At 49.2% G+C, this 19,949-nt stretch overlaps 3 protein-coding genes, 1 long non-coding RNA gene and 1 other non-coding gene across 9 annotated transcripts in view; 4 read left to right on the top strand and 1 right to left on the bottom strand.

Annotated features, from left to right (window-relative positions):
- Nucleotides 1-1,783: 1,783 nt before the first annotated feature.
- On the top strand, nucleotides 1,784-12,013 carry UNC45B (unc-45 myosin chaperone B). The gene is made up of 20 exons (XM_021550979.1): nucleotides 1,784-2,073; nucleotides 2,192-2,361; nucleotides 2,634-2,670; nucleotides 2,955-3,130; nucleotides 3,688-3,777; nucleotides 4,217-4,384; nucleotides 4,608-4,776; nucleotides 5,071-5,241; nucleotides 6,078-6,249; nucleotides 6,496-6,796; nucleotides 6,967-7,061; nucleotides 7,729-7,870; nucleotides 8,291-8,431; nucleotides 8,620-8,747; nucleotides 9,166-9,232; nucleotides 9,532-9,645; nucleotides 9,733-9,848; nucleotides 10,161-10,278; nucleotides 10,378-10,533; nucleotides 11,217-12,013. The coding sequence occupies exons 2-20, from the start codon at nucleotides 2,200-2,202 to the stop codon at nucleotides 11,481-11,483; spliced, it is 2,790 nt and encodes a 929-aa protein (XP_021406654.1). The 5' UTR covers nucleotides 1,784-2,073; nucleotides 2,192-2,199; the 3' UTR covers nucleotides 11,484-12,013.
- A 1,208-nt stretch (nucleotides 12,014-13,221) lies between these two features.
- LOC110481986 (uncharacterized) lies at nucleotides 13,222-15,826 on the top strand. 2 transcript variants are annotated; one of them, XR_013340976.1, is made up of 3 exons: nucleotides 13,222-13,649; nucleotides 14,570-14,647; nucleotides 15,721-15,826. It is a non-coding gene; the product is annotated as an uncharacterized LOC110481986 (long non-coding RNA). The 2 variants fall into 2 exon arrangements; XR_013340975.1 differs by lacking the exon at nucleotides 15,721-15,826 and having other exon boundaries at nucleotides 14,570-14,988.
- LOC116184328 (Z30 small nucleolar RNA) lies at nucleotides 14,027-14,124 on the top strand. The gene has a single exon (XR_004149090.1). It is a non-coding gene; the product is annotated as a Z30 small nucleolar RNA (small nucleolar RNA).
- Nucleotides 15,543-19,664, bottom strand: PEX12 (peroxisomal biogenesis factor 12). Its single transcript, XM_021550867.2, has 3 exons — nucleotides 19,522-19,664; nucleotides 17,999-18,543; nucleotides 15,543-17,347 (listed from the first exon to the last, which is right to left on the bottom strand). Exons 1-3 carry the CDS (start codon nucleotides 19,645-19,647, stop codon nucleotides 16,948-16,950), a joined length of 1,071 nt encoding a protein of 356 aa, XP_021406542.1. The 5' UTR covers nucleotides 19,648-19,664; the 3' UTR covers nucleotides 15,543-16,947.
- A 47-nt stretch (nucleotides 19,665-19,711) lies between these two features.
- Nucleotides 19,712-19,949, top strand: part of AP2B1 (adaptor related protein complex 2 subunit beta 1) — a 75,999-nt gene continuing 75,761 nt past the window's right edge. Inside the window, exon 1 of one of the 4 annotated variants that reach the window (XM_021550983.2) lies at nucleotides 19,712-19,787. The gene's annotated coding sequence lies outside the window, so the exon portion shown is untranslated. Of the gene's footprint in view, nucleotides 19,797-19,836; nucleotides 19,861-19,949 lie in introns of those variants that run through there. The other 3 variants (XM_021550980.2, XM_021550982.2, XM_031506439.2) reach the window with 3 other exon arrangements.

The following is a 19,949-nucleotide window of genomic DNA, read 5'->3' as shown; positions in this document are numbered from 1 at the left end:
TTTCCCATCCAGGCTCTCCCATCCCGCCGGGGTTTCCTTTCCCCGGCCCGGCTCTCCCATCCCACCGGGGTTTCCTTTTCCCATCCAGGCTCTCCCATCCCGCCGGGGTTTCTGTTCCTTGTCCCGGCTCTCCCATCCCGCCGGGGTTCCCTTTCCCCGGCCCGGCTGTCCCACCCCGCTCCGGTTCCCCTGCTCTCGCCGGGATCAGCACAGCGCTAAGGTCCCTTGCCACCCAAACCATGCTGACTCTGTGACACTCCCGGGACTGGCTTTGTCCCGGCTCATCAGGCAGTGCTGCTCGCTGGGAAATGAAGGCGAACGAAGGGCTGGGGACTTTGCTGCCATACAGGTGTTGGGAGCTATGTGTCCCTCCCTGGCTGCCCTGGAGGCTTGAATTTCTCCTGGGAAAACTATTTTTGGGGGTATTTATTATAATTATGTTTTTCCTTCCAGCCGAGGCCTGAAGAGGGCTCTCGGCACTCGCTGCTGAGCCTGCCCTGCAGTCCCAGCTCTGCCTCGAGCAGCGGCTGCACCCAACATTTGATTTTGTAACTCGGTTTGCCTGCAGTGCTGCCGCTTGTGGCCATGCCGCTTGTGGCAATGGAGCTGTACTCTGGCTGACGTGAGAAAGGCCAGTACCTAAAGCCATGTTGGAAGGAGTTTCTGGTGTGTTAATCCAAATGAATGCTGGAAAAGCCACTGCACTGAGTCTGTCCAGGGCAGGGATGGCATCTTACACTTTCCACAGATGTTGTCCTTGTACCTTGGACCTGTTCTCCAACAGGTATAGATGTGGGAGCTGCTCTTGATGAAGCTGCCTGCAGTTGTGGTTGATGCTTTGCTGTGAAAGGATTTACAAATGGATTTGGAATCGCCTCCTGCCTGTACACCAGGGACCAGGCAGTGCTGCTGGTGTGGGGTGAATAAAACAGGAGGCCTGGACAGGGAAGTTCTGTGCTAATTCTTTCTGCATAAGAGCCACAAGCCATAACACAGATAACACAATTAAAGACAATGATATTTTTGCTCGTGGCAGTGTCTGGATCAGCCCATGCTCTCCTCAGTCATTTCCCCATCCTGGCAGTCCCCACTTTGCTTTATAGCTGGGATGCTGGCAGGTGAAGGCAAGGCCTGTGTTTAGGGGAAGATAAATCAAAAAGCAGAATTCCTGGGGAACAGAGTGGGTTGAAAGGTTCAGCTCTCTTGGAGTTCAGTGCTGCTGTCTCCTGGTGCCACTCAAATTGAGCCACTCCTCACAGCACTTCCAGTATGTTCCAGCCCAGTCCTCTGTGTTAGCCCACCTCAAGTGTGGCTGAATGACCACGTGTGGGGTGGGTGGCAGCACCAGACTGGGGTGGGATTTCCAGTGGGATGGGCTCCCAAATGCCCTGCAAGGAGGAGGAGGAGGAGGCAGCGCTGGGTGTCAGTCAGCTTTCCATCCCAGGGAATTCTGGAAGGTGCTGGGCACTGCTGCAGCTGCTGGCCTGGGGCCACTTGTCCCTGAGGCTCAGCTGTCTCATGCTTCCCTAAATAGAATGGGAAAAGGGTCTGAGCACTGTGACAGGGGTCAGCCATCCCAGCCGTGGGTTTTTTTGGCGTGAACCTCCCCCTTCCTGCTCCCCACACCCTTTGCAGCTCTGCAGGCAGAGGGGAGCTGGGATTTGCCCTGGCAGGTGGGAGAGGATTCCCTCTTGCTGCAGAGGGGTGCTGCCTGCTTGCAGCCAGGTGCCCCCCGAGCTGGCCCTGGCTCCCAGCCCTCCTCAGGCGTATAAAGCACGAGGGGACAAGGAGGGGACAGGCTGTGGTGACAAGTGACACTGACAGGCAGCAGGAGCTGCCAGGTCCTGCCCAAACTTGGAGTGGGAAGTGAGCTCTGTCCTGAGCCACACAGACTCTCCGTAGTGCTGGCAGATTTCTTTAATTCCTTTTTTTGTTGTTGTTTTTCTTTCTTTCTTTCTTTCTTTCTTTCTTTTTTAATTTACTTCTAAGGATTTATATTGGTGGAAAAAGCTTCTGAGAAGTCACAGCCTTGAGGAGCAATTTAGGTCTTCATTTTCAAAACTCTTTGGCTTGGTAAGCTGCTTTTATTAATGTGTGTTAATTATGTGTCAGTCTCATGGTGGAACTCAGCTTGGGGGATTAGCAGGCAACCCAGGCAAATGGGACACAAATGGATGTTTTTTCCTTCAAGCTCTCCAGATGGAGGATCCCATTCAGCTGAAAGAGGAGGGCAATAAATATTTTCAGGCCAATGATTATGAGAAAGCCCTTCAAAGCTACACTCAAGCCATAAAGCTCAACAAGGACAAGGCTCTGCAGGCGGTGCTGTACAGGAACAGGGCAGCCTGTTTCCTCAAAAAGGTGAGAAAAGCTCCCCTCACCTGGGCAGTGCTCAAGGGGAGAAGAGCAGGAGGGCAGCCAAGGGCACTCACTGGCTGTGGACTGGGTGGTTTGTCCATTTATTGAATAGGGTGTTTCCAGCTGGTCTGAAATGAAATGTTCTGGGCTTGTGCTGGAGCTTCACTGGGGTGTCCCCCTGGGAAATGGGAACAGAGAGGTCCCAATGCCCATCAGCAATGGGGACATGCCCTGCTATTGCATGGCTAACAAATCTCTCCTTTCTGGTTTAACAGGAGGAATATGCCAAGGCAGCCTCGGATGCATCTAGAGGTAAGGAGGGGGTTGTTATGAGGAGAGCTGGATCCATTTCCTCAGCCTGCTCTCACATCTGCTTTTGGGACATTGTGGCCTTATTCCTTGATGTCCACTAACAGCCAAGTGCTGAGGCCACAAGGGAATTCCTGGAAGTTCAAATGATGTTCTGATTTGGTGTGCTGGTGCAATCAGTGCTAATGAGGCACTGATTGATGCTAATAACAAAGCAAATCACAGTTTGCACAGGCCATTTCCAAGCAACAAGCTCTGATGCCTGGTGTTTTGGATCCCTTTCCCAGCTATTGACATCAATGCTTCAGATATCAAAGCCTTGTACCGGCGCAGCCAAGCCCTGGAAAAACTGGGGAAGTTAGACCAAGCATTCAAAGATGCTCAGAAATGTGCCACCCTCGAACCCCGCAACAAAAACTTCCAGGAGACCCTGAGGAGACTGGGGGCCAACATCCAGGAGAAGGTAAATGCCAGGGGAACAGTGCTGGATTCACAGACCAGGGGTGGGAAATCCTTGCTCTGGGTTGCATCAATGGGTTGTTGGTCATACTGGAAACTCGTGGCCAATATAAGGTGATAAATAGGCTCCATTGACTGGAAGTTCATAATTGATGTGTGTAAATCTGAGGATTGGGTTGATTGGTTAAATTTAAAAGTGTGGCAACTCTCTCCTGAGGCTGGCCTGGTTCTGAGTGTCTTGCAAAGGTCTTGGCAAGGGTCTGGACCAACTTTGGGCTGGGTCTGGCAGTTGCCACATTGCTAGAGTTGCCTTTAGAGGGGCGCTGTGAAGAAATCCTTGCATCGCTACCTACTGTGAAGTCTCAGAAATTAAGCCTTAGGGCTGGCTCTGCCTGTGCCCCTGAGATGGGTAATGGATACTGATTGCTGAGAAATTCTATCTCCTGTTATTCAGCTTAAATTGCCTGTGGTTTGAGGGCAGGGAGTATTCTTGAAGTGAAAAAGGAAAGCTGCTCCTCGATTTTCTCCTCCTGATGCTCTGTGCTCTCTCTCTTGGCACAGCTGCGCATTCAGTTCTCCACGGACTCGAGGGTGCAGAAGATGTTTGAGATCCTGCTGGATGAGAACAGCGACAAAGAAAAGCGAGAAAAGGTGAGAACTGCCCTGGACTTGGCAAAATGGGCTGTTTGATGGCAGAGGCTGCTCCAGGGAGCAGAGCCCTGCATTCTCTTCCCCACCTCCCTTGGATGGAGGTTGAGGGAAGGAGCTGGAAGGAGAACTGCACTCAGAAAGAGGGAAAAATCACCCCTGTGCCAAGGGAAGGTGGCCCAACCTCCAAAAATACCAAAGGTGGGATCAGCCTGGACTTCTGCTCAGGTCCTGCCATTCTCCAGGTATTCCCTCCAAGCAGTGACCCACTCTCCTTGTGCAGAGCAGAGCCAATCCCTAAATGCACCTGTCTGGTGGAGTCGGAGCTGATCTGCTGCATCTGTCAGGAGATGGTTCCCACCAGGATCTCCCAGAGCTGCATGGGGATGTTCTGGAGGCTGGGCTGTGCCACTGACCCCTGGTTCTTCTGCCTCCCACCTAGGCTGCAAACAACCTCATAGTCCTGGGGCGGGAGGAAGCAGGTGCCGAGAGGATTTTCCAGAATAATGGGGTCAACTTGCTGCTGCAGCTGATAGAAACCAAAAATCCTGAGCTGATCCTGGCAGCTGTGAGGACACTTTCAGGAATGTGCACAGGACATAAGGCTCGGGTAAGGACAGGGTGCTTGGACCTTCACTGCTATTGCCTTTTGCACCTGGGGAGGGGGGAATTAAAATAGTTTGTGTTGTTTGTGAGCAGTGGGAGAAGATTAAAACTCTGACTTGTACTGATTCAGGATTCACTGAGGAAAATAATTTCCCAGCTGAGCCTAGAGGACACAGGGAGGAAAGGCCTTTGCTAACACTGTCCTGCTCTCTCCTTCCTGGGGCCAGGCCACTGCCATTCTCCATTACCTGGGCATCGACAGCATTTGCATGTGGATGTCAGTGGACAATGAAGAAATCTCCCTGGCTGTCTGCAACCTCCTGCAGACCATCACCGACTGCCTGCTGGGCCAGGGGAAGGAGGAGCACCACGGCAAGGAGGAGGCTCTAGTGCTAGGTAACAGCACATCACCTGCTCTTCATTCCCTCTGCCTGCAGGAGGAGCGGGTCCAGCAGGGAGGGCTCTGCCCCTGGGATTCCTCCTTATTCCTTGTTCTTTGCTGAACTGGGGACTTTACCCTTCAGCTGTGCAGGAGGATGACCTGCACACAGGTCTTATGGATAGCTTAAATTAAATAGCTTAAATATTTCTGTTCCAGCCACACAATGGCTTTGAATGGTTTTGACTGAGCTCACCTACTTTCAGAGGTAACTTCTTGTAACTGCCAGATACTGTTTTGCTTCTGTGTAGACACTAAGAAGGATTTGAGGATGATCACAATGCGTTTGCTGGATATGCTGGTCAGTAAGAACGTCTCTGGGCAAGGGCGAGACCGAGCCCTCAACCTCCTCAACAAAAACATACCAAGGAAAGACCTGAAAGACCATGACAACAGCAGGAGCATCTTTGTCATCGACAATGGTGAGTCCTTGCCCTCCATCCTGTTCTGATCTGGGAGATGTGGAGCTGTGTGTTCTTGCCTGAATACCTGTAGAACTGGTCCTTCCTATAAAATAAATCCTCTCTGGCTTCTTTTGGTGCATGCAAGCCTGGAGCAAAGTTAGACATATTAGCAGGAAACAGTACTAAGAGAAAAATCAACTGGGTATGAGAGCAAGAATCTTTGAGTTTCTAAAGGACTGCCTAATATCTCTGGTTTAGTTTCGCCAATGTATTCACTAATGTAAGGAGGATTTGGCTTGGATAAACTGTCTGGTTTAGACAGGATGAGATGAGCACCTGCTGAGCTTGGTGAACCCATAAATTGATCAATTGTAAAACTGGATGAGGGTGAGGAAAATGTGTGCTGTGTGTTTTTATAGTAATTCTAATGCTTGTGTATGTTACCATTTTGATGGAAGTTATTAAATAATAATTCAGCAAAAGGAGAGTTAAGTCATCCAGAATCACTTGAAGGTGGCTGGGTTTTCCTCAGCCAAAGCCTCCAGCTTTGGAGGTCAGTAGGTTTAACTTCTCCTGACAAAAATAACAGATCCAGCCAGGGGCCTAATGCAGTTCTGCTTATCTCTGAGAACTGGAAAAAAGCCTGCTGCTGCAAACCTGTAATCTCACCAGCAGAAGCTCCTCCCTAGTAAATATCTGAGTGTCTTTTTTGCTTAAGAGTTAAGTGATTAGGCTGCAAAATAATTGAAAACCATCCAAGCTGGCTATTCCACAGTAAGAAAGTAACAAATAGTATCTCGAATTTTACACAGACCCTCTCCCCTCTGACAGCCATATCACTCCATCGTTTCCAGGCTTAAAAAAGATACTGAAGGTGGTGGGACAGATTCCTGAGATGCCTGACTGCCTGCCACTGACAGAGAACACCCAGCTGACTGCCTCTGTCCTCCTAAATAAGCTCTACGATGACCTGCGCTGCGACCCGGAGCGGGACAACTACCGGCTGATCTGCGAGGAGTACATCAAGTGAGTCAGGGCTGAGCTGGCCCAGAGGGCAGGAGCAGGGCTTCTTGGGGTGAGATCAGGCACTTGAAGTCTGCTTGTGCTCAAAACTGGGGCTCTGGGAGATTATGACCTGCTTGAGATCCTGCTAGATCACAGCTTTGCAGGAATTTGCACTCCCAAATAGCCAACGTGATTCAGCAGCACAGCTGAGAGAGGACATCCCCTCCCCACTACTGTTCAATACCCTACTCCCTCTATCCCATGCAGGAGCAAAATCGACCCACAAGACATGGATAAGACACTTCATGCTGTCCAGATTGTGTCTGGTGTTCTGCAAGGGCCCTTTGACTTGGGCAACAAGCTGCTTGGCATGAAGGGAGTGATGGAGATGATGGTTGCCCTGTGTGGGTCCGAGAGGGAGATTGACCAGCTGGTGGCTGTGGAAGCCCTCATCCATGCTTCCACCAAGCTGAGCCGAGCCACCTTCATCATCACCAATGGGGTGACACTCCTGAAGGAGATCTACAAGAAGACCAAGAATGAGAAGATCAAAATCCGAGCTCTGGTGGTAAGGATGCAGCCCTGCCTCTACTGCCTGCCACACTCAGCAGCTTAATCCTGGACTTGGGAGAGGAGGGAGGCTCTGGGGATGAGAGATGGGCTTAGGCTGTTTTGGGGCAGCAACACAAGAGGATTAATGAGCCTTTCTCACTGGTGCATCCTTTTTGTCCTCCTCAGGGTCTCTGCAAGCTGGGCTCAGCAGGAGGCACAGACTATGGCCTGCGGCAGTTTGCTGAGGGCTCCACTGAGAAGTTAGCCAAGCAGTGCCGAAAGTGAGCGACTTCACTTCTTCCTTCAGTTATTCCAATCTTTGCAAAGCTCAATGTGTTCCTCTCCCATGAGATCCTGCCCACACGTTGCCTCATTTCCTGTGGTGCCTGCCAGCTGACAGTGCCCCCAGAGCCATTGCACTGGGACATGGAGCTCCTCTGTGCCTGAGGCAGCCATGTGTTCCTCCTGCCTCAATATCCAGAGGAGCCTTCTCCCTCTCTCTCTGCCCATGGGAAACACCAAACCAGGTGCTTCCCTCTTTGCCAGAGTGTCACAGCCTAATTAATGCTTTTATCTTGAATATGCACAAGTCCCCTCTGAATGTGAATTTGCCAGGTGGAGTAACCAAGGAGGTGGGATCAAGTTAGGAAGTGACTGAATGGGTGGTCATTCCTGCAGGCATCTCATGTTTCATGTGATGGAAAAGGCAAAGCAGTGCTGAGTAGCTATCCTGGTCTGTATTCTCTGCAGCATTTAGATCCCATGAGTTGGGCCATGAGGAGGAAGGTTATGTCTCAAGGGGAAGCATCCCCAGTCTCAGGAGCTGCAGCAGAACCTGAGGACTTATTTGGGGCTGAATCATCCTCAATATGTTTTTCCTCCCTATTTTTCCAGATAAGTTAGTTCTGGCTCCTGAGATAGATATGTGAGTGGTTTTCTCTCTTCCAGGTGGTTGTGCAACACCAGCATTGATGCCCGCACCAGGAAATGGGCTGTGGAAGGGCTCTCCTACCTCACCCTCGATGCAGATGTGAAAGATGACTTTGTTGAAGATGAGCCAGCCCTGAAGGCTATGTTTGATTTAGCCAAGGTCCATCTCCTTCCCTTGTTCCCTCATTCCTCTGGTAGCATCAAGTTCTCCCAGCTCTCCAGCCCCAGTGAGAAGGAGCTGTGACCCCAACCCCTCACCTCTGGCTCAGCAGAACTTCAGTTTTGCCTGTGGCCCAGAGACATCCCAGGGCTGCTACCATCCTGCTCTTCTCCCTAGGCTGAGGGAGGTTGCTCCTACCTTCACTGTCAGCACCTGCATGAAAACCAAAGGCACCAAGGTGTTGGCAGCACCTGATGATGTCCAACACCTTCTATGACCATGAAAGCTTTCATGGGCTATGAACTTGGGGATAAAGCTAAGAACATTTCCACTAGTGAAAACACCACATGGCAGTCCAAAGGGACCTGTTTCCCTGCTGTGCCCTCTTCACCCTCACACAAGCTTCATTTTCCTGTGCAGGCAAGCGACAAGACAATCTTGTACTCTGTGGCTTCTGCGCTGGTGAACTGTACCAACAGCTATGATACCAAGGAGCTGGTCCCAGAGCTGGTGCAGCTGGCAAAATTCTCCAAGCAGCACGTGCCTGAGGAGCATCCAAAGGTGGGTTGTGTCCAGCTGGAGATGCTGTTCAGAAAGACTTTCTTTGGTGTATCCATTGTCACAGACTTCAGGTCTCCTGTCTCCAGACTGAAATTACCTTGCTCTCCAGCCAGGCTTGGCTCTTAGGTGGCAGGATGGCAGAATGGCAGCTGCTAAGGGCTAATCCTTTCCCAATGTTTCCTCCTCAGGACAAGAAGGACTTTGTGGTGAAGCGGGTGAAGCGGTTGCTGAAGGCTGGGGTTGTCTCTGCCTTGTCCTGCATGGTGAAGGCTGACAGTGCCATTTTGACTGACCAGAGCAAGGAGCTCATTGCCAGGTGCCTTCACTGCAGTCCTGGGAGCTGGGAGTGTTGGGCAGCCCCTGTGCCATGGGAGTGGACACCAGGGCTGGGGCATTCTGCCTGGGGAGGAGTATGTGAAGCAAAGATTTAAAACCAAGGATTTTGTTTGGCAGTGTCATAAAAATCCATGTTCTGACCTTCAAGCTGCCTTGCTGAAATGCATTTTTGAGTTCTCTGTATGGCTCTGGCTGGTGTAGAGTTAATTTTACAGACCTGGAAATTTCTTTGTCTGCCATTTGTTGCTTCCTCATAGAGTGCTGTGTGCATGGCGTTAAGCCACCTGGAATTTACCTGGTGGCTCTAGCACTCCTGCAAAACCTCAGCCCCTCCCTGAGGGCTGTTGGCTGTTGCTGTCCCCTGTGGCTGTTTCACTGAGTGTTCTGTGCCCCTGCAGGGTGTTTCTTGCCTTGTGTGAAGACCCCAAGGACCGCGGGACCATTGTCGCTCAAGGTGGTGGGAAGGTGATTACTTTTATATTCACAGCTCCTGATGTGCTATTAATGTCTGTTGGGAGCCTGGGGTGTGTCTCTGGTGAGGGACAGTGACAGAAGAGCACAAGTTATCCCCACCGGGGCCATACTGACACTGCAGTCCCATCTCTGCAAGGCTTCAAAGAAATTATGTTCATTGTGAGCTTGTGGTGCCTCATTGAGAACAAAAGCAAGGCATCACATGGGATATTTTTAATTTGTTTTAGTCTGTTAAGATAATCCTGTAAATCTTCTCAGAACACTGAATGCTTTTTCCTGTGTGTCTCTAGGCCTTGATACCTCTGGCTGTGGAAGGCACAGATGTTGGCAAGATAAAGGCTTCTCATGCTCTGGCAAAAATTGCTGCTATCTCCAATCCAGACATTGCATTCCCAGGAGAGAGGGTAAGCTTAAAAAAATAATAATAAAAATAAAAGCATTGATACTTCCTTTAGCAAATGAAAATTGCTAATACAGGCCTTTTCTTCCAGGTGTACGAGGTGGTGAGGCCCCTTGTTAGCCTGCTGAACACAGAGAGAGATGGCCTCCAGAACTACGAGGCTCTGTTGGGGCTCACAAACTTTTCAGGAAGAAGTGATAAACTTAGGTGAGCTTTGCTGCTTTTTAACCTTCCTTCTTCCCCAGGAATGAATGTGAGTTACTTGTTGGACTATGAAGACGAGTCAGTTTGAGCTACCTTTGGCAGAGCTACAAAGGTCTCAGAGCTAAAAGATTGATGAAATAAGAAAAGAAGAGTGGCATATTTTCCTCTAGAAACAGCAAAGATATGAATTTCATCTGCATTAGACAGGGAATGAACTACGTTATGAGCTGCAGACACTGATTTGTTTCAAGGCCTTCCCTGCAGTTAATATTTAATATTAATATTTAATAAGTTGACTACTGCTCTTTGCCACAGGTTGAAGATAGTCAAAGAGAAGGCCCTGCCAGATATCGAAAACTACATGTTTGAGAACCACGACCAACTTCGACAGGCAGCCACAGAGTGCATGTGCAACCTGGTGGTCAACAAGGAGGTAACCCCTGGGCATGTCCAACCTGACTGCATGTGCCTGGCCCTGTGAGGAGCTGTCCCTCATTGTGTTACCTCCGGGTATCTCTGGGTTTTTTTTTAGGTTCAGGAGCGGTTTGTGGCTGATGGCAATGACCGGCTGAAGTTGGTGGTGCTGCTGTGTGGTGAGGATGATGAGAAGGTTCAGGTTGCAGCAGCAGGAGCCCTGGCCATGCTTACAGCAGCACAAAAGAAACTCTGCTGGAAGATGACTCAAGTGGTGAGGCCATAACTCGGAGTGTGGGCAGTGTGTGGGATGTACCCTGCAAGGGTCCTGGCTCAGGTGTGAAAGTCTCTCCAAAGGAATATGCAATTTACTAGTTCAATACTGAGGAACCTAGAGAAGCTGGGGCCTGGGTGTGCATGCTTTTAGTCCATTTTGATAAATAACCTGAAATCCAAACCTTGTTCCACCTGGAAATGAGAAGAGCTTTAGAGATCCCAAAGGATGTCCTTTCCCTGCACAGATCTGTAGACCCTGAGAACCAGATCCTTCATGGCTGAGTGTCTGAAGAGTGATGGTTGAGAACTCTTGAACCCTATCTTGTTGCACACATGATTGGACTCTGGAGCTCATTAAGATAAAATGATTTATCAAGCCAACAGAGAAGCTCAAACAGGTTGGGGTGGGGGAGTGTCCTGGTCATCTCAGCTGTGTCAAGACTCTGGTCAGATTCTTTTTACAGAGATTATGCAGCAGCCTGAATATGAAACATGTTCCATGTTGTCCCAGTGCTGTGGAAGATTCTGATATAGGTGTAAGAGAAATTGGGTTAAAATGTTTGAAGTCAGGTTTCCTTGGTTAAAAAAATGAAATAACCATAAGTGACATGAATATTGCTCTTCCTTCTGCTGAAGGAAGCAAAAGTCATGTTCATGGTTGAGATGTTCCTTCCCTTGCAGACCACCCAGTGGCTTGAAATCCTGCAGAGGCTCTGCTTGCATGACAACATGGAGGTCCAGCACCGAGGACTGGTCATTGCTTTCAACTTAATCAGCTGTGACAAAGAGCTGGCGAAGAAGCTGGTGGAGTCAGAGCTCCTGGAGATCCTGACATACATCGGGAAGCAGGAGGATCACCCCAAGAAGCAGCACATCATCAGTGTGGCACGTGATTGCCTGACCAAGTGCATGGATTACGAGCTGATCAAACCTCTCTCTCAGGCGTGAGGGAATGAAAAGCACCAAAAAAAGGCTGAGTGTGGGGGGAAAAAATGGAGAAATATGGGAAAGTGAGAGCCATGAGGAGAATCTAGTGCCATTGTCAAGGCACTGAATAGTTTGGGGACAGCTTTGGAGGATCATAAGCTGTATGAAGGAAAGGAGGGAATTTGCCTGGAAAATTTGGGAAGTGTCCAACTGAGTAATTCCCAGATGGTGTAAATCCTTTCTCTGCCCCCATTCAGCTGATAATGATGAAAGCTTCAGCTGTAGAAGAGTTGGTTGTGTTGGATATGTGTCAGGAGGCTATTGGAAAGAAACTCAACAAAGCTGAAATTGGTTCTGCCACCACCTCCAGCTCCTGGTACTTCTGGAATTCCCAGCAATGGTGGAACAGGGAGGGTTAAGTGCCTTCTCTTCTATTCTATTTTGTAGTCAGAAAATAGGATTTTGGCTGTGTGCTTTTTTGTTCATTTATTGGAAGCTATGTGCCAAAGTGTGGGGCACTTAATAAATTCAAAACTTTGTTCCATGTGGAATTCCTCTTCTGATTTTATTAATCTAAAGGAGAATTTAAGGCAAGTCTTGCATCACACCTGGAAAAATGGAGTAACTGGTAACACAGGATAAATTTTCACTCCTTGCAAACCATCCAGTGCTCCTAAATGCAGCAGTTACCACAAAGGTGTCACACCAAGGCACAGGGAATGTTGAAGATATCCCATTTATGAAAAAAGCAGAATGAAAAGCAATCTACCAGTCGTCATCACATTAAACTTCATAAATATTTTCATTCAAGAACAGATTCTTAATGCAGGCTGTGGAAAACACAAAAATCACAGACTTGTTTTAATTCCTGGGAAAGTCGCTAAGCATGTAAAAAATATAATCTTACTCAATAATTATACATTTAAATATTAATTCAAACGCATTAAAATATTTCTAATAATACTAAATATTAGTGATGTTCACAATAGGCATAGCATGATGAAATGTTGAGGTTTTGGGTTATGAAAGGAACCATGTGGATAGTATTTTCTTGCATTTTAAGGGGAAAAAAACCACTTTATTTTTTATTTTTTTCCTAAATTTGGAAAATATTGAATATTTTAAGCTAATAGGTTTGATAACCTGAAGGCAAATTTATTTGGAGGTTGATTCCAGCTGTATTCAATAAATGCAATCACGTTCAGTTAAACTGTTGGTGCTTTATATTCACAGCTGGGGATTATCAGGCTGTTCTTCCAAACCGAGGGAGCCACATTCTGTGCAGGGAAATACGGTTTGTTTTCTATCAGCCTTCACTTTTTGGATACCCATTTTTAGACTTTTGAATTTGGCTTTCGAAAGTACTTTACATTAGCTCTATTCGGTTTACCTAGGGAGGATGTCCGACACCAAAACAAAATGCCATTGGTATTGCAGGGCAAAGTTTCCCTCCTCCTACTGAAGCTTCTCTTTGGAGCACCTGCGTTCTACTAACTGACTGTTGCTGAAGTTGAGCGCGGAAATACCTTCTGTAAAAGCCATTTATTGGCATTTCTTTTAGCTAAAAAGGGACAGAACACGCGTTTTACACATCCAGGGACCACCCCTCCCTCAGCCCCCCTCACGCTTCCTCAGGGCGGGAAACGCTCGCACCGCCCCCAGACCCTCTAACGCGCCTTCCTATTGGCTCCCACCCGCAGAGCCGCGCGCTGTGATTGGTTGTTACCAGCGGAGGGGCGGGGCGAAGAGGGCGGCGCGGCCGGGCCTGCGGGAGCGGAGCGGCGTGAGGGGAGCGGGGCCGGGACACGGGAACGGGGACACGGAACACGGAACACCGACCATCCAGGGGATGGGGTCCGCGGTGGGACAGCTGAGGGCTCGGAGTGTGTGGGGACGGGGGCAGGGAGGGTGAGGGGACGCGGAAGCGGCTCTGGGGGTTGGCTGAGGGGCGTGAAGCCGGCTGAGGTGTAAAGGCATGTGGGGTTTACTGGGAGGATAGCTGGGAGCTCGGGGTGTGAGGCTGGGGTAGGGCGGTACGGGCAGAGGAACTGGAGGCTAAACAGCTGCAGGGACCTGGTGGGGAGGGGACAGGGAAGGAGATGGGAAGAGAGTGTAAACGTGCGGCGTGAGGGATCCAAACAGGCCTCTGGAGCCTTGGAGAGACGCTGACTGCAGCAGCGTTCATAGGTATGACACGGTTTTTTTGCTCCTGTGTTTACCTAGTACTGCAGCAGCATTTATAGGTATGACACGGTTTTTTCTTCTTGTGTTTGCCTGCTACTGCAGCAGCATTTATAGGTATGACACGGTTTTTTCTTCTTGTGTTTGCCTGGTACTGCAGCAGCATTTATAGGTATGACACGGTTTTTTCCTCCTGTGTTTGCCTGGTACTGCTCTGCTGACCTTGGAATGCCGGTTTGTGACCCGTCTTCCTCAGCTTCTGCTCGGCTGTGGAAGAGATGTCACCTCCGTCCCTGTGCTCCCCTGCTCCCTAGGGAGGAGGAAAACTCCCAAGCCCTTGGTTGGGAGTGAGCTTCTTATGGAAGGCAAATAGATTTGCCCAGAAGCAATGATGAGCGAAGTATAGTCTGAACTGGTATTGCCGAGACTCCGTGTCTCTGCTCTGACCAGGGCATGATCACCTAATCTTCTCTCTGAGCTACTTTAGGCTAAGCTCGTCTGCAAGAAAACAGCTTTGCTGTTCTTGAAACTTTGATGCACCCTAAAAAAAAAATACTAAGAAGTTTTAGCAATTTAACAGCAGAAGCCTTGATTTGAAAAGTAACCTAAATACTTGTTGCTGCAGCATTGTGTGAGCATGCACTGATGTGGGGGATGTGGGTTTATCTCCTGTGTGTGCCATGGATCACAAAACTCCAGACACTGTGCCACTGTATCTCCTCTGAAAGTGCTGTGCAGACTCTGAGCTGTCTGTCCTGTAGAAGCTCATTAGCAGTTAATTCAGTTTCTCATTTAGTCCTTGCCAGCAAGGAGCCAGGAGTATTTTTAGAATACTCCTCATGAAGTGCAACTCTTTGAGGTTGAGGGAAGGGCCCAGGAAAAGAGATTGGGCTATTCTCTAATTCAGTTTTTTTGTTCTTTTCCAGGTCCTGATGATATCTTTATATTGATTTCTCTATTCCTGTGGAGAAGGAAGCATCTGTGTGGAATATGGACCTACAAGAGTATGTTTTAGTGGTTTTCCTTTAACAGGAGAAGCTACTTTTTTCTGTTAAGGAAGTAGCAAAAACTCAGTTGCTTCATGCTCTGATTTTTGAACCCTGCCTAGATGAGCTGTGAATGAATGTGCCTTAGGTTCACAAAATAATTTTTAAAAGATTTGCGAAGTGAAGTTCTGGCACTGGGATACTGAACACCTCCAGTGCTGCTGTTAATGTTGATGAAATTGTATTGAGCAACACCAAAGCATCCTTAGGGTGTTTGTGGTACATGACTCTATAGAAATCACAGATTGGTATGTAAGTCCAAAGGTTGGTTTAATAAAGTTGATGCTCCCTGAAAGAAACTTCTCTTGTCAATCTTTAGCCTGTCGTGGTTTCAAGAATACACTTATAAAGCAGATAAATGGGAATTTTTCTATAACCCAAGCTGGTTTTGTAGCTTAGCTTTAGAGCAAGAAAGCTGACAAATGAGCATTAATTGGCTGCTAAGGACAGGAGGTTTCAAAGGAGTCAAATCCCAGTTGGTATCCTGCAGCCATCTCCAGGATCACACAAAATCTGCCAGGTAACTGCTGAGCCTGTCACCATGGTGGGTTTGACACTTGTTACTCAGCTAAGCTTTAAAGGACAATTGTGTAAAAGAGTAATTGCAGCTGCTCAGAACTGGGAGGCTTCGATGTGGGTGGTTCTGTGCAGGAAAATAAACCTATCCTGAAAAGCAATCATCAATCAAATGCTTATTTAAATGAGCTTTGCATTGGAGTCACCACGACATTAACAAAAAAGTGATGTGGAAGCTCAGAAAATCTCACACCTCGACGTGATTCATCTTCCAGTAAGATGTGTGTCCTTACTGGCTCTCTAAAGGGAAGAGAAGTATCTTCATGGACTCCATAGCTACTGGAGAAGATAAATCAGAGTTTTTATTATTCCATAGTGGCACAGGTAGAAGGGTCAGGGAGGTGTACAGAGATAATAAAGCACCAGGAACAAATCTCGTTTATTAGGTGTTTGGGGAAGATTCAAATTACTGCATTTTCCCACATTATTCAATAACCTTATTCTCTTGCTTACAGGTGAAGGAGGATATTGGGGATTTTTATCTTCTGAAGCAGAGCTAAAGTGGAGAGAAAATGAGATGTCTGGATTAAATGTTAGAAAATATCTCTAAATCTGGAAAGACCAGAGTGGGGTCCTGGACTCTGTGCAGCAGACTTTGCTCTTGTATTCTCTAAGCACTGTCACCGTGATATCTGGAGTACTGCTGCTCCCTAGAGTAAGGAAAACAACCTTTCATCTGAAAAATCAGGTGTCAAGCAAGAGCCAGCCATGTCACACAGCTTTTATTTCCTCCTCTGTTCAGTGGAAGGATGTTTTGTTCCGATATGAATGTGCTACATGGTTGGGAATGGAATAATTGCAATGTAATGCTCAGACATTAAAGATTCTCAGCCTACAAAATGCTAATCTTACATCCACTACCATCACATGGAAAAATGAAAGCAGCTTTAGTCTTGTCTCTCTTATGTCTCTCTCTTGCTCCCCAGAGAAGCAAGCTGTTTTTTCAATAACCAGAAAAGAATTAAATTAGGTTCTCAGTCAAGAAAGAATTTCGCTTTATAAAAGCAGGTAATAATGAATGAAAAGACTTCTTTAACAATAAACCCCTCTCATCAATTGGGAGTTTGTTTTAATCTGGTTTGTCATTTTCTCTCTTGTGCAGAAAATGTCACATTCCTCTTGTCCATCTTAAACAGTCAAAAGTCTTAATTTAGAACTGTTGATGGGAATTTGGAGGGTGATGTTCTCAGTTCCAAGATGAAGAGCCTGAAAATGCAGGAGGCTGAAGAGCACAGGTTTAAGCCTGTCTCCACCTCTGACAAAGCCAGAGCTCACCCTGGGCAGCACAAGGGCCTGGGAAGCTGCCCAGGGAAGAAAAACATGCCTAGAGAATCTCCCTACCTCTTTAATTTGCTGGCTCACGCCCTCAAGCAGCACCAGTGCTGGTCTTCGATTTGGATAAGAGGAATGTAGATGTGAGGATCAATGTTTCCTCCCTTTCAGCTGGTCTTTTATGGCACTTCAGTGCTGGCTGACAGGCAGGGGCTGTATGATCCCTCTGCAACTGCCAGGATGTTTGAACAGCTTATCAGCAAAGGGCAGAGCATTGCCAGGGTGTGCAAAGGCAGCAAAGCTGACCAACCACCGAGTCCAAGGGCGCTGCAGAGCTCACCGAGGAGCTGCGGTGCTCTGAAGCCTTCCAAGGGATGCACAAAGAGGTGCTGGAGACTCCTGGCAGCCCTTCAGCTCTCAGGGGAGTAGAGTTTGACCAGGTGCTGCAGCTCTGTGGCATAGCCCGTGACCGGGCAGCGCTGGTGAGCCTTCACGTAGCCGTGGGCGCAGCGGTAGCAGAACACGAAGCCGGAGGTGGCCAGGGCCGTGGCGTTCACGCGGACCTTGCGGCACAGGGGGCACACGGTCCTCAGGCTGGGCAGGAGAGCAGAGCCGGGCTCCTGCTCCAGGTGCACGGGCGGTGGGGGCGTGGGCAGCGCTGTCAGGGACTTGATGGTCTCCTGGTTTTCTGAGGAGTACCACCAGTCCAGGAACTGGAGGAAGAACACGCTGACGGACAGGCCGGTGGACAGGGAGAAGGCAATGCCAGCCAGAGCTTTCCTCAGGGCCAACTGCACTCGTGAGATAAAGCTGGAGCAGAGAGAAGCAGGAGAGGTGGTTACTACTGCACATTTATCCATCTAGAAACCATGGGAAAAGCACCTGGGGAGTGACTGCTTCACACAGCTCCTTAACGCTAAGTTAGTTGGTCAATGCGTCCCCCTATTTGCACTTACTAGGATGTTTCAGATACTTTTTTTATTTTAAGGAATATCCAAATGCTGCTTTTTTGAGAAGTCTAAATCAGAAGAATTTGGATTAAAGGATCCTGGACCACAGAGTGTTTCACTCCTGCATCACAGGGTATTGAGTGTGCCCATGACTAACTGCTGCTTAGGAAAATCAAAGAAAGAAGTTTCAATCCTTTCAGCAACATTGCTGCAACTGTTGCACCTCCTTTGCTGGAAAAGTGCAGGGGAAGACTGAACAGAATAAAGGCTTCCATGCCCAAAAACGCCCCCAAATTCTGAAATATTACCACAAAATAGTTTAAAGCTAATCCCTGCTACTGGTTTACTTATTTTCACTCACAATACATCCTTTTGGAGCACATTTTGTCAAGAGCAAACTTTCATCTTGAATTTTTGGAGAACAAGGCACTTGTACTTGCAGCATCATCTCTAAATTTACATGCCCACAGAACCCCCTGGAGAGCAACACCTGAGCCAGGTTCTGCCATACCTGTGTGTTTGACTTGAGGTGGTTTCAGCCCATTTCTTCTCCAGGGCCTGGATATCCTCTGCAGTCAGCCTGACCAGGCGGACACCAGCCAGCTTTAGCATGGGGGAATGATGCTCAGCCTTGCCCAGGATGTAGCAGAGCTGCTGGATAAGAAACCAGCCCTCCCAGGTCATGTTTACATAGGGGTAGGCAGCTAGAAAGGCTCTGTAGAAGCGCTTCCAGGATGAGGAGGGAGGGTGGATGGAGTACTCATCCTCCTCCCTCAGGCTGGACACCAGTTTCTCCAGCTTCCCTTTCAGATAAGGAACAAGAACCAGCAGGAGCAGAGACTTCCAGTGCTGCCTCTTTGGCAGGCCAGCTGTGGCCAGAGGTCGCTGTCTGCCATCTCCCATTGGGATCCTCTTCATGCTGTAGAAGTTCTCAGAGAAGGATGCACTGCACCTGGCCAGGGAGTGCTGCTGGAGCAGCAAATCCAGAAGGACATAGATCTCATCAAACCAGTGCCAGAGGAACCCATACCGGGCAGGATTAGACTCAGCAAGCACCTGTTGGAAAAGGGACACAAAACAGGAGGAATCAGAGTGGTCTGGGCTGGAAGGAGCATTATAGATCATGCGGTTCCAGCCCGACACCTTCTGCTATCCCTGACTGCTCCAAGGCCCGTCCAATCTGGATTTGAACATCCCAGGGATGGGGCAGCCACAGCTTCTCTGGGCAGCCTGTGCCTGAGGAAGGGAAGGATGTAAAAAGCAGAGTAAAGCGCTAAATTATAAATCAGAGCAGCTATAAACGATGCCTCTCATTCTCACCATGTTATAAACGAGAATTTATTCAGCCAGATTAAAAATAAAAATAATTTTATTTGCGGTCAAATTCTATCTAGCCAGCCACACAGAAAGGACAGAGCCGAGCCCGGGATCGACCCTGGGTGTGCAACAAGGAGTCAGCCTCAGCAGAGGTTTTCTCCTATGCCCACACCTCCATCCTGGTACAAGCGGTTTTTATAGGGAAAATTCCGCCTGAGGCCAAGATTCCAGCAGTTAGTCTTTTCTTCTATTCAGAGTCTATAGGTTAATAAGATTTTCTTTTTTTGGTGATGAGGAGAAATAATTCAATGTCCGGAGTAGTTGAATTCTTGATGAGAGTTTACGGGAAGGCTGCATTCACATGGATCTGTCTGAGGATTTCCATATCCATCTTGGACGATCAGCACCGATGATCAACACCTGGAGCCCAGCCATGGCCCAGCTCCTGGCCGAGCCACATCTTTTTACTTATAAATCAGTTTCCAATATACACCCAGTCTCGCCTGCAAGGGTGCGGGGCGAACTAATACGACGGGCATGATTTAACAAGTATTCAATATTACATATTTCATACAAGGAATGGCGCAAATTATATTTATTACACATAACAACCACAATTCAGGTGGCTCCCAAGCGTCCCGCTGCCCCTGAGCGCGGCCGGAGTCACACGCCAGCCCCCCCTCCTCTCCCTTCACCCGCGGCCCGCCTCGCCCTCACCTTGACCAGGTGCTGCAGGGCGGGTTTCACGGCGGCCATCAGGCTGTCCTGGGCCACCGCCTCGAACACGGACGGCCGCTCCTCGCCGGCCGGGGCGGCCGTGAGGTGCGCGCCCAGCTCCGCCATGCCGCCGGCCCGCCGCCCCGCCGCCAGGGGGCTCTCCCGGAAGCGCGCGCCGCGCGCCGCCGCCGCTCTATGGTGGCGGGGCCGTCGCGAGCCCGCCCGGCCCCGCCGCTTCCGGTTCCGCCGCCGCCGCCCCCGCAGCGGTGAGTGCGGTCCGTGAGGGGGCCGGGGCTGAGGGCGCTGGGAGCGGCGGCCGGGCGGCGGGGAGGGGCGCTGGTGGGGAATGAGGAGGGGCTGAGCGGGTGCTGGGAGGGGATCTGGGAGAGGGGAGGGCGGCGGTGGGGTGCTGCCATAGGGTGGGGAGG

Source organism: Lonchura striata, chromosome 20, assembly GCF_046129695.1.
Source record: "Lonchura striata isolate bLonStr1 chromosome 20, bLonStr1.mat, whole genome shotgun sequence".
Taxonomy (NCBI): Eukaryota; Metazoa; Chordata; class Aves; order Passeriformes; family Estrildidae; genus Lonchura; species Lonchura striata.
The sequence above is the reverse complement of the archived record's forward strand: the minus strand, read 5'-3'. Positions and strand labels throughout refer to the sequence as shown.